An 11745-nucleotide genomic window follows, 5' to 3' on the forward strand; every position below is an offset into this window, starting at 1 on the left:
TTTTTTTAATTAAATTCTCATCACACACTCGACAACCATCTTAATATGAGAGGTTGTACTCTATGTGTACAATCCACCAACAAGTTCCTTCCCGAGGCACAGTTGCTGCGTCCGGCACTTAGCTTGGTCCTAACGATAACATATAATGCCAACGCACCCTGTAAAATATTTTACAATATATTTTTGTATCTACGCACAAATGGGGCGGCTGTGGCTCAGTGGTATAGCGGTTGCCTGCCAATCGGAAGGTTGGTGGTTCGATCCCCGCCCCTGCAGTCATTGTCGAAGTGTCCTTGGGCAAGACATTGAACCCCGAGTTGCCCCTGGTGCTGCGCATCGGAGTGTGAGTGTGTATGAATGTATATCTGATGAGCAGGTGGCACCTTGTACGGCAGCCCCGGCCACAGTGTATGAATGTGTGTGAATGGTGAATGTATCCTGTAGATGTAAAAGTGCTTTGAGCAGTTGTTAAGACTGGAAAAGCGCTATATAAATACAGCACATTTACATTACATTTACAAATTGACTTGTAGAGTGTTTCATCTGTCCAAACAAACACAGCTTTAACTTGACTCAGGTCCACAGCACGTCAGTCAAGTGTTCAAACAGGACTGGTAAGGATGGAGCTTCTGCCCACTAACCCTATAATAAACAGAGAAATATTGCCTATGTATTTGCCTACATCATTAAGTTTTGTAAACTGTCTGGAATGAGCCATACATAAACCAAATATCACACCACACTGGAAAATAAAACAGCAAGATCCACATTTTATTTCAAGAGCATAATCTCACAAATGATTGAGTTCTTGTTTAACACACACAAAATCCAAATATGTCCACTTAAAATGATTTGACTTCACAAAGCCAGATCAAATTTGAATAACTTGACACACCGAAGCACAATCTGGCATTTAGAGACTTCAATTGTTTGACCCATGGCACGCAATTTTTACACAAAAAAAAAATAAAGTTTGTGAAATCATCCAATCACGTGAATGTAATCTCATGTCAGTCCCAAGTTAGAAAAAAAAGCAAAGGCTGCGCAGCTACATGTTAACATTTAGAGAAAACAGTAAAATAACTATAGCAAACAAATTTAGTTTGCTATAGTTATTTCACTTATTTCTTAACTGAAAAAGTCATTTGTACAAATGGAAGAGGAAATCTTCTAGCTGATCAATCTTCTGGCGAGAAGGCGTTTGGTACCAAGCTTTTTGTCCTGTCGAATGCATAAAGAAAAAGTTGAGAGGCTGACCCGTGTGGGACAACTTATTGAACTAAGTAACTAACTTATGGTACATTCAAGACTTGAGCAATTGAGGCAAAAACACAACTATGAAATAACAATGAGAAAAGTATGACATCATTTGATGTATTTTATCTCGAAAGCCCACAAACTCCCCTCACATTCTCCATAGAGAGCCAAAGTGGAAATGCAAGTTCCAGGTTTTGGTCTGGAAGCAGCAAAACTTTATTCAGAATCACATTCACATTTTGAATTTTGGCATTAATATAGTTTTTTATTCAGAATGTCTGTTTTAAGCAGCCTTTAACAATTCCTCATAAGGCATAAGGCTATAATGGCTTAAACCTGCAAAAATTGTTTTGGCCCCTTCAGCGAAAGAAGTTGTTTCAGTACACAATGTTGACATACCTTTTAGCTTGATATGGCAAACCTGTTAGCAAAAAGTTGCATTTTTACACATCCAGTTAGGCAAAAACATTTTCATTTGGAGGTCTCTTCTAACTCCTTTGAGAAATATCTCAATCTTCAGCCGCTAAATGCTCCCCCATGTTCAGCAGCTAGTTGCTCACTGTGTTGTCTGCTTTGTACAGTGGCTTTTTCAGATGTTTTTGGTGTGCTGAAAACAGCCGCCTGCTGCAGCCGAATATTACGCTATGAAAGCGATCCAAAACAGTAAAGTTGGGGCTGGACATTTCAAAAAATCTGATGCTACTCACTAAAAAGCCCTGTAAAGCAGTCAGGAGTTGCAGATTCAATTCAGTCTACTTATCCCTCCTGTTGTCCTCAGGTCAAAATTTCTTTATATATATATATATATATAATATACAAAAACTGCATCACAAATTTGTGTTTCTGTCATCCAAACTGTCTCACTCTTCACAAGAAAAGGAACAGATCAGTTCAGCACCTTCATTGAATTTGGGTGTTTTATTTTAATAGAGTTTGAAGAAAGAAATTGATAAAATAATGTTGAAAATAATTCAAAAACATTAGGGGGAAGGTGACCAGTGTCTAAAAAGATGACCAAAACTTTGGGAAAAGAAAGTTTAACTTTTATATTTTGAAGTTGCACAATTGATGGGAAGACAACAAAAGGGTTAAGAAGAGGACAGAGCAAATTAATTTAAAAAAAAACATGTTTATACACGGGTTAATATTGCCAGAATCAATAAAAATGGCAATTTCCATCTGTAGGTTTGTTGCTACAAGTGACCCTTTCACATTGTCATTTGATACATTGTTACCACCAAAAATTAAGAAAACAAAGTTCTAATCATGTGTTTTTGAGTCTCTTGTCATATGCTAAATACAGGTCAAGGTTGGAATTCAGTTGGCGAAAAACGTTTCATTTTTAAAGAATGTGATATCACTCTGTACTCATACGCCAGTTTGTCTTAAAATGTGGAAAATAATCCAACCCCAAGAACACATTTACTTTTTTCAGAAAAGTCAATGCAAGAAATGCAGAATGAGAGATTGAATTGAGTTACAGAAGCTAGTGGAACAGAGGCTAGCCCGGATATGATGTCAGGACTTCGGCTCTCTATAGTTTGACTTTTCCAACATCTGCTTGGACTTCCCCCCCCCCTCTTCCTCATTTCCCAGCAACCATTTTACATTTACAATTTAACTGACAAACACTACATCTGAAAGCTAAATGAAAACTGGAACAATCAGTCTATGATAATAAACTAGACATGCCAGTTCTAGTAAAAGATTATTAGTACTACTGCTTACTCAGATGACAGAAATAAAGTACTTAAAAAATAAATCAAGCACAATAAAACATGATGGACAAGTTTGTGAGTAAAAAAAAAGAGCTGCTAATATTTAGCCTACCTGACCAACAAGATGTTAAACATGTGTTTTCATTGACGATATTGTATTCTACTGCTAAAGCAACATTGTGGTCTGACCAGGATGGTTCATTGAGCCTGGTTCCTAACTTCAAAGCATCACGATCGATGAGTGATTCTTCAGTATTGTCCATGATGGACGTCTGTGTCGTGCTAGATGGTCATCTCTGTGTTGTGCACGATGGATGCCTCTGTGTCGTGGACAATGGACGCCTCCGTGTCGTCCCTGATGGATGCCTCTGTGTCGTTCCCGATGGACGCCTCTGTGTCGTCCCCGATGGACGCCTCTGTGTCGGGCTCCATGGAAGCCTCTATGTCGTCATGCTCCACCTCGTCTTCTGCCAGCTCTGCTTCACGTTCCACCCCAACAGGAGAAGAATCGCGCTTTTCTTGTGAATGGCCGTCGAGCTGTGTTTCCTTTCGAGCTTCCTTTTTGTTGACTGAACCTTTGGGGCGGCCCCTTTTCCGCGGGGTTTCAGCATCTTTTTTTTGAGTACCTGGGGGACGGCCCCTCTTTCTCGGGGATCCAACATTGGGGTCGCATGGTGAGGATGAAGAGGCAGGCAAATTCTTGAACAAATGAGCGCCTTTCTTGGATTCTGACTTGCGAGGCCGACCGCGGCTTCTGCGAGGGGCTGGTAGAGACCCCTCTGTCTCTGTGTCGTCCCCGATGGACGCCTCTGCGTCGTCATGCTCCACCTCGTCTTCTGCCAGCTCTGCTTCACGTTCCACCCCAACAGGAGAAGAATCGCCCTTTGCTTGTGAATGGCCGTCGAGCTGTGTTTCCTTTCGAGCTTCCTTTTTGTTGACTGAACCTTTGGGGCGGCCCCTTTTCCGCGGGGTTCCAGCATCTTTTTTTTGAGTACCTGGGGGACGGCCCCTCTTTCTCGGGGATCCAACATTGGGGTTGCAAGGTGAGGATGAAGAGGCAGGCAATTCTTGCGCAAGTGAGCGCCTTTCTTGGACTCTGACTTGCGAGGCCGACCGCAGCTTCTGCGAGGGGCTGGTAGAGACCCCTCTGGAGGATCAACACGTGGGTATTTCCTCGGCCTTCCTAGCGGCTTCCATACTTTTGGCTTTTTCAGTTCATCAGGTGACGGCAAAGGGTATTTCCTAGGCCTTCCCCTTTTGGCTGGTTGTTTTCTGGTCGACCACGTTTCACTTTTGTAGTCAGGCTTCTCCGAGGCCAGCCTACTTACCGTGCACCTTATATGCAGGGGGTTTCTTGTTTAAAGAGCCTTTAGGTCTTCCTCGACCTCTTCTCATCTTAGCTTTTTGGCTTACATCAGCGTTCTCCTCCCCCTCACTGCTCAACTCTGTCTCCAGCCTGTGCTTCTTATTGGGAGACCAACTTTGTTTCCGACTGGTTACAAAACCGCCTTCAGTTTTTCTACTTGGTAACTTTCTGACTTACCTTTGTGGATCCTTTTGGACGACCCCTTTTCGCTTTTGGTCTATCAGAGCCACCGTTCAGTAAGTCTTTAGTATCAGCCTTCTCAGGGTGCTATTGCTGAGATACTTTCTTGGTCTGCCTCTTTTCTTAGGAGAACGGTCTGTCAAAAGACTGTCTTCATCACTGTTGTGTTTCTTGGAGCCTGGACTGCAAGAATCATCAGCGGGGTCGGCTCCTGCTCCTTGCTGCTCCGCGTTTTTCTTAAGTTTTGGACGCCTCTTTTTTCCTCGGAGGCTGTGTAGACCCACCATTGGAAATGCCTGAAACCAGCTCCATTAGGTTAACGTCTGTAACACAAACCTTTAATTCTTTGAACCTTGTGGCCTCCCCCTTCCTTTTTTAGTTGGACTGTTGGTCATTTCTACACTGGACTCTTCCTCATTCTCGCCACATCTCCTTGTTCTGTCTCGGCCGTTCTCATTTCTTCTTCCATACTTTTGCCGTCAGCTTGGACTTCTTCCGTTAGGTTTGCACCTGTAAACTGACATTGAAAAGCACAATTGATATTTAATCAATAATATCTTTCAATACAATAAGAAATATTCTTGTGCTGCAACAATTAGTTGATTAAAATAAAACTATTTTGTAAATCCATTAGTACTAAATTAAAATTATTGCTAGTTTGAGCCCTAGTTTTAACAAAACGGCTGCTTTAGTGTAATTACCAGAAGGTCCTGTGAACAATTAGATGTTATAATATAGACATTAAAACAATATAAAAAGTATATAACACACATTTCAATATGTCCTAAAACAAACATCTCCTAACAATATTAGAGAATGAAGAAAAAAATGTTTGTCTACTTTTGTGGCAGCAATATGCTGTCATATTAATGAATGAATTTTATCTTTGACATTTAATGCAATTTGCCATTATTTGAACTATGACACCTAAATAAAAGGTAATATAGAACAGTGGTTCCAAACGTTTCACACTGAAGGACCTCTAAACTGGCACAAACTAGACCACTGGAACCATTTGATAAGACTTTGTCCCAGGGTCCCACATTTGATAGAATTTTGGCAATAATAGGCTTTATTCCAGAAAGTATGCATTATAACGTTACCTGTCAAATGCTTTACTGAGCCACTCAAACTGCATAAAAGCGTTCTGCATTACAGAAAAACTATTATTACTGGGGGGAAAAAACAACTTTTGTGGCGGCAATATTATGTTTTGCTATAATAAATAAAAACAGAGGCTCTAATACAATCTACGTAAACAACTGCTTAATGAAATTGCACAAGCACATGTATTTCTTTTTAAATATATTAAGAAAGCAATTAATACACGTTTACATATCTTTTTCGATGGGTCTTGTACGGCTATGTCTATTTTCTGTATTACAGCTTGCAGTGGTGGGAAGTTACACCGATTGTAAGGGGATAGCAAACATGCAAACTATAATAATTTTATGTTCTTCGCCTGCTTTTTACAGATTGAAAAAATCTGCAAATTATTTTTAAAAATCGTAAAGCCTCATGCATTTCTCGATGTGTACCTGAACCACAATATATTTGGTGACATTTAGGCCTTAGACAATCGCTGTGACTATGGACCAGATTGTTTTCCAGGTAATAGTCAGTTTCAAAATCTATGGCGATGGAAAGAGTATCTAGCGGCGTGAAGCAGAAAAATTATTACAATAAACAGTGTGCACATCTCACCTTAAAAGAAATCCTTTGCAAGAAGTTAACTTAATTTTTAATAAACTAGCGATTCATTAAACAGCCCATAAAGTGAAAGTACGCGCTTATTGTTGCTGTGAAGGCTGTTTAAATTTGCGACCATTTCCGGCCGTCCGTGACGTTTAGGAGTCTCTGAAAGAAACGTCAGCACCGAGTTTCAGTTCCGCCTCAGCATCCCTGCTGTCTCCCAGGCCATTACTGAATTGTATTTACTGTACGCTACTGTAGCAGCCCACACACGTCCATTTTAAGATTTATTTCTCATTATATCATAATTTCATACTTTTCAACAAAAAAAATTCTGATGAGTTCTTCTTGCTGAAAGGTTATAAATTAAACTTGCTTTTTGTTTAAGGAATCTTTTTAGTGGCAGATTGGGAGCTTGGGGACGGGACTTCTTTGCACCACTTTCTCACTACAATGGTATCTTTGGTGTCTTGTAAATCCATGTAGACTGAGCGTGTGTATGTGCATGACACATAAACATCAGATACGCATATTTCCGTTCAAACAGGACATTTATTCAGGACTATATGAGGTGATAAAACAATGGTTGGCTGACATCATGGCTTTAATAATTTATTTAGAGCAAAAAATGTAACTTTTGAAAGAGAGAATTACACTTCTTTCTCTTAACTTAAAAGTTTAATTATAAGTAGGCCTCATATAAATCACCCCTTGGTCAATTAATACTCTCAGGGGTTTCACTGCAAAAGCCTTACTTGGTCTGTTAGACCATTAGCTCATGATGGCTAATATTATAACGGACATAACCGAATCAGACTGACTTTAGAATACTTCTCTACTTGCGCTACTGTAACAATGAACATTTACCATTATCCTGTCACCACGACCACTAGAGCCACATTGGCTGCAGTTCATAGCTGACTTTATAAACATAGGCACTAGATTTATAACATAAGATAAATACCCCTGAACCTTGAAGATGAACTTGTTTGATCGCACACAGGGAAAAGTCACTGCACCAGAAGTAGAACAAATACTTAAAAACTAGAAATAATATCTTTTTTTTGTACTCACCTTTAAAAACTTAAAGAACTCATTTCTAAAAATAGACCTACTACTATTACCCATATCCTTAATCCAAAATACATCAATATTATTAGTTTGGAATCTAATCTGTTCTCCTTCAGTGTAGTTTTAGCTGATTTATTCTACATTTTCACTTGTTTAGCTCCTTCTTGTCTTTTTAAATGCTCCCCCATGTTCAGCAGCTAGTTGCTCACTGTGTTGTCTGCTTTGTACAGTGGCTTTTTCAGATGTTTTTGGTGTGCTGAAAACAGCCGCCTGCTGCAGCCGAATATTACGCTATGAAAGCGATCCAAAACAGTAAAGTTGGGGCTGGACATTTCAAAAAATCTGATGATACTCACTAAAAAGCCCTGTAAAGCAGTCAGGGGTTGCAGATTCAATTCAGTCTACTTATCCCTCCTGTTGTCCTCAGGTCAGAATTTCTTTATATATATATATATATATATATATATATATAGATATAAAAAAATGTGACCCAAAGACATTTGCTAGACAACTTTGTAGTGTCTTGTCATGTGGGATGGGCTAAATGCCATGACAAAGAAATAAATTTAAACTAAAATACAAAAACTACATCACAAATTTGTGTTTCTGTCATCCAAACTGTCTCACTCTTCACAAGAAAAGGAACAGATCAGTTCAGCACCTTCATTGAATTTGGGTGTTTTATTTTAATAGAGTTTGAAGAAAGAAATTGATAAAATAATGTTGAAAATAATTCAAAAACATTAGGGGGAAGGTGACCAGTGTCTAAAAAGATGACCAAAACTTTGGGAAAAGAAAGTTTAACTTTTATATTTTGAAGTTGCACAATTGATGGGAAGACAACAAAAGGGTTAAGAAGAGGACAGAGCAAATTAATTTAAAAAAAACATGTTTATACACGGGTTAATATTGCCAGAATCAATAAAAATGGCAATTTCCATCTGTAGGTTTGTTGCTACAAGTGACCCTTTCACATTGTCATTTGATACATTGTTACCACCAAAAATTAAGAAAACAAAGTTCTAATCATGTGTTTTTGAGTCTCTTGTCATATGCTAAATACAGGTCAAGGTTGGAATTCAGTTGGCGAAAAACGTTTCATTTTTAAAGAATGTGATATCACTCTGTACTCATACGCCAGTTGTCTAAAATGTGAAAATAATCCAACCCCAAGAACACATTTACTTTTTGAAAAAGTCAATGCAAGAATGCGATGAATGAAGATTGATGTTGAGTTACAGAAGCTAGTGGAACAGAGGCTAGCCCGGATATGATGTCAGGACTTCCTCTCTATGTTTGACTTTTCCAACATCTGCTTGGACTTCCCCCCCCCTCTTCCTCATTTCCCACACACCATTTACATTTACAATTTAACTGACAAACACACATCTGAAAGCTAAATGAAAACTGGAACAATCAGTCTATGATAAAAACTAGACATGCAGTTCTAGTAAAGATTATAGTACTACTGCTTACTCAGATGACAGAAATAAAGTACTTAAAAAATAAATCAAGCCCAATAAAACATGATGGACAAGTTTGTGAGTAAAACAAAGAGCTGCTAATATTTAGCCTACCTGACCAACAGATGTTAAACATGTGTTTTCATTGACGATATTGTATTCTACTGCTAAAGCAACATTGTGGTCTGACCAGGATGGTTCATTGAGCCTGGTTCCTAACTTCAAAGCATCACGATCGATGAGTGATTCTTCAGTATTGTCCATGATGGACGTCTGTGTCGTGCTAGATGGTCATCTCCGTGTTGTGCACAATGGACGCCTCTGTGTCGTGGACAATGGACGCCTCTGTGTTGTCCCTGATGGACGCCTCTGTGTTGTCCCCAATGTATGCCTCTGTCTTGTCCCTGATGGACGCCTCTGTGTCGTCCTCGATGGACGCCTCTGTGTCGTCCCAGATGGACGCCTCTGTGTAGTCCCCAATATACGCCTCTGTGTCGGGCTCCATGGAAGCCTCTGCGCCGTCATGCTCCACCTCGTCTTCTGCCAGCTCTGCTTCACGTTCCACCCCAACAGGAGAAGAATCGCCCTTTGCTTGTGAATGGCCGTCGAGCTGTGTTTCCTTTCGAGCTTCCTTTTTGTTGACTGAACCTTTGGGGCGGCCCCTTTTCCGCGGGGTTCCAGCATCTTTTTTTTGAGTACCTGGGGGACGGCCCCTCTTTCTCGGGGATCCAACATTGGGGTTGCATGGTGAGGATGAAGAGGCAGGCAAATTCTTGCGCAAGTGAGCGCCTTTCTTGGACTCTGACTTGCGAGGCCGACCGCAGCTTCTGCGAGGGGCTGGTAGAGACCCCTCTGGAGGATCAACACGTGGGTATTTCCTCGGCCTTCCTAGCGGCTTCCATACTTTTGGCTTTTTCAGTTCATCAGGTGACGGCAAAGGGTATTTCCTAGGCCTTCCCCTTTTGGCTGGTTGTTTTCTTGGTCGACCACGTTTCACTTTTGTAGTCAGGCTTCTCCGAGGCCAGCCTACCTTACCGTGCACCTTATATGCAGGGGGTTTCTTGTTTAAAGAGCCTTTAGGTCTTCCTCGACCTCTTCTCATCTTAGCTTTTTGGCTTACATCAGCGTTCTCCTCCCCCTCACTGCTCAACTCTGTCTCCAGCCTGTGCTTCTTATTGGGAGACCAACTTTGTTTCCGACGTGTTACAAAACCGCCTTCAGTTTCTTCACTTGGTAAACTTTCTGACTTACGCTTTGTGGATCCTTTTGGACGACCCCTTTTCGCTTTTGGTCTATCAGAGCCACCGTTCAGTAAGTCTTTAGTATCAGCCTTCTCAGGGGTGCTATTGCTGAGATACTTTCTTGGTCTGCCTCTTTTCTTAGGAGAACGGTCTGTCAAAAGACTGTCTTCATCACTGGTGTGTTTCTTGGAGCCTTGGGACTGCACAGAATCATCAGCGTGGTCGGCTCCTGCTCCTTGCTGCTCCGCGTTTTTCTTAAGTTTTGGACGCCCTCTTTTCCTCGGAGGCTGTGTAGACCCACCATTGGAAATGCCTGAAACCAGCTCCATTAGGTTAACGTCTGTAACACAAACCTTTAACTTCTTTGAACCTTGTGGCCTCCCCCTTCCTTTTTTAGTTGGACTGTTGGTCATTTCTACACTGGACTCTTCCTCATTGCTCGCCACATCTCCTTGTTCTGTCTCTGCCGTTCTCATTTCTTCTTCCATACTTTTGCCGTCAGCTTGGACTTCTTCCGTTAGGTTTGCACCTGTAAACTGAACATTGAAAAGCACAATTGATATTTAATCAATAATATCTTTCAATACAATAAGAAATATTCTTGTGCTGCAACAATTAGTTGATTAAAATAAAAACTATTTTGTAAATCCATTAGTACTAAATTAAAATTATTGCTAGTTTGAGCCCTAGTTTTAACAAAACAGGCTGCTTTAGTGTAATTACCAGAAGGTCCTGTGAACAAATTAGATGTTATAATATGAGACATTTAAAACAAATATAAATTAAGTAATATACACACATTTCAATATGTCCTAAAACAAAACATCTCTTAACAATATTAAAGGAAAGAAGAAGAAAAATGTTTGTCTACTTTTGTGGCAGCAATATGCTATCATATTAATGAATGAAAATTTATCTTTGACATTTAATGCAATTTGCCATTATTTGAACTATGACACCTAAATAAAAGGTAATATAGAACAGTGGTTACCAAACCGTTTCACACTGAAGGACCTCTAAACTGGCACAAACTAGACCACTGGAACCCATTTGATAAGACTTTGTCCCAGGGTCCCACATTTGATAGAATTTTGGCAATAATAGGCTTTATTCCAGAAAGTATGCATTATAACGTTACCTGTCAAATGCTTTACTGAGCCACTCATAACTGCATAAAAGCGTTCTGCATTACAGAAAAACTATTATTACTGGGGGGAAAAAACAAACATTTGTGGCTGCAATATTATTGTTTTGCTATAAATAAATAAAAAACAGAGGGCTCTAATACAATCTACGTAAACAACTGCTTAATGAAATTGCACAAGCATATGTATTTTTAAATAATATTAAGAAAGCAATTAATACACGTTTACATATCTTTTTCGATGGGTCTTGTACGGCTCTGTCTATTTTCTGTATTACAAGCTTGCAGTGGTGGGAAGTTACACCGATGTATAGGGGATAGCAATAACATGCAAACTATAATAATTTTATGTTCTTCGCCTGCATTTTTACAGATTGAAAAAATCTGCAAATTATTTTTAAAAATCGTAAAGCCTCATGCATTCTCGAGTGTACCTGAACCACAATATATTTGGTGACATTTAGGGCCTTAGACAATCGCTGTGACTATGGACCAGATTGTTTTCCAGGTAATAGTCAGTTTCAAAATCTATGGCGAAGGAAAGAGTATCTAGCGGCGTGAAGCAGAAAAATTATTACAATAAACAGTGTGCACATCTCACCTTAAAAGAAAT

The 11745-nt window shown here is 39.9% G+C and overlaps 1 protein-coding gene and 1 long non-coding RNA gene across 13 annotated transcripts in view; both read right to left on the reverse strand.

Moving 5' to 3' along the window:
• Positions 1–750: 750 nt before the first annotated feature.
• Positions 751–11745, reverse strand: part of LOC116701657 (serine/arginine repetitive matrix protein 2) — an 11724-nt gene continuing 729 nt past the window's right edge. The window contains exons 2-7 of one of the 12 annotated variants that reach the window (XM_032535495.1): positions 11734–11745; positions 9944–10517; positions 9394–9910; positions 3918–4025; positions 3342–3656; positions 751–3247 (exon numbers count right to left, since the gene is read on the reverse strand). In XM_032535495.1, coding sequence (XP_032391386.1) covers positions 3020–3247; positions 3342–3656; positions 3918–4025; positions 9394–9910; positions 9944–10476 — 1701 coding nt within the window. In that variant the 5' untranslated portion in view covers positions 10477–10517; positions 11734–11745 and the 3' untranslated portion in view covers positions 751–3019. Of the gene's footprint in view, positions 3657–3782; positions 4026–8844; positions 9091–9234; positions 10518–11733 lie in introns of those variants that run through there. The other 11 variants (XM_032535499.1, XM_032535498.1, XM_032535494.1 and 8 more) reach the window with 11 other exon arrangements.
• On the reverse strand, positions 4998–6465 carry LOC116701702 (uncharacterized). Its single transcript, XR_004334981.1, has 2 exons — positions 6226–6465; positions 4998–5031 (listed from the first exon to the last, which is right to left on the reverse strand). It is a non-coding gene; the product is annotated as an uncharacterized LOC116701702 (long non-coding RNA).

Source organism: Etheostoma spectabile, chromosome 14 (genome assembly GCF_008692095.1).
Source record: "Etheostoma spectabile isolate EspeVRDwgs_2016 chromosome 14, UIUC_Espe_1.0, whole genome shotgun sequence".
In the NCBI taxonomy this organism is placed as follows: Eukaryota; Metazoa; Chordata; class Actinopteri; order Perciformes; family Percidae; genus Etheostoma; species Etheostoma spectabile.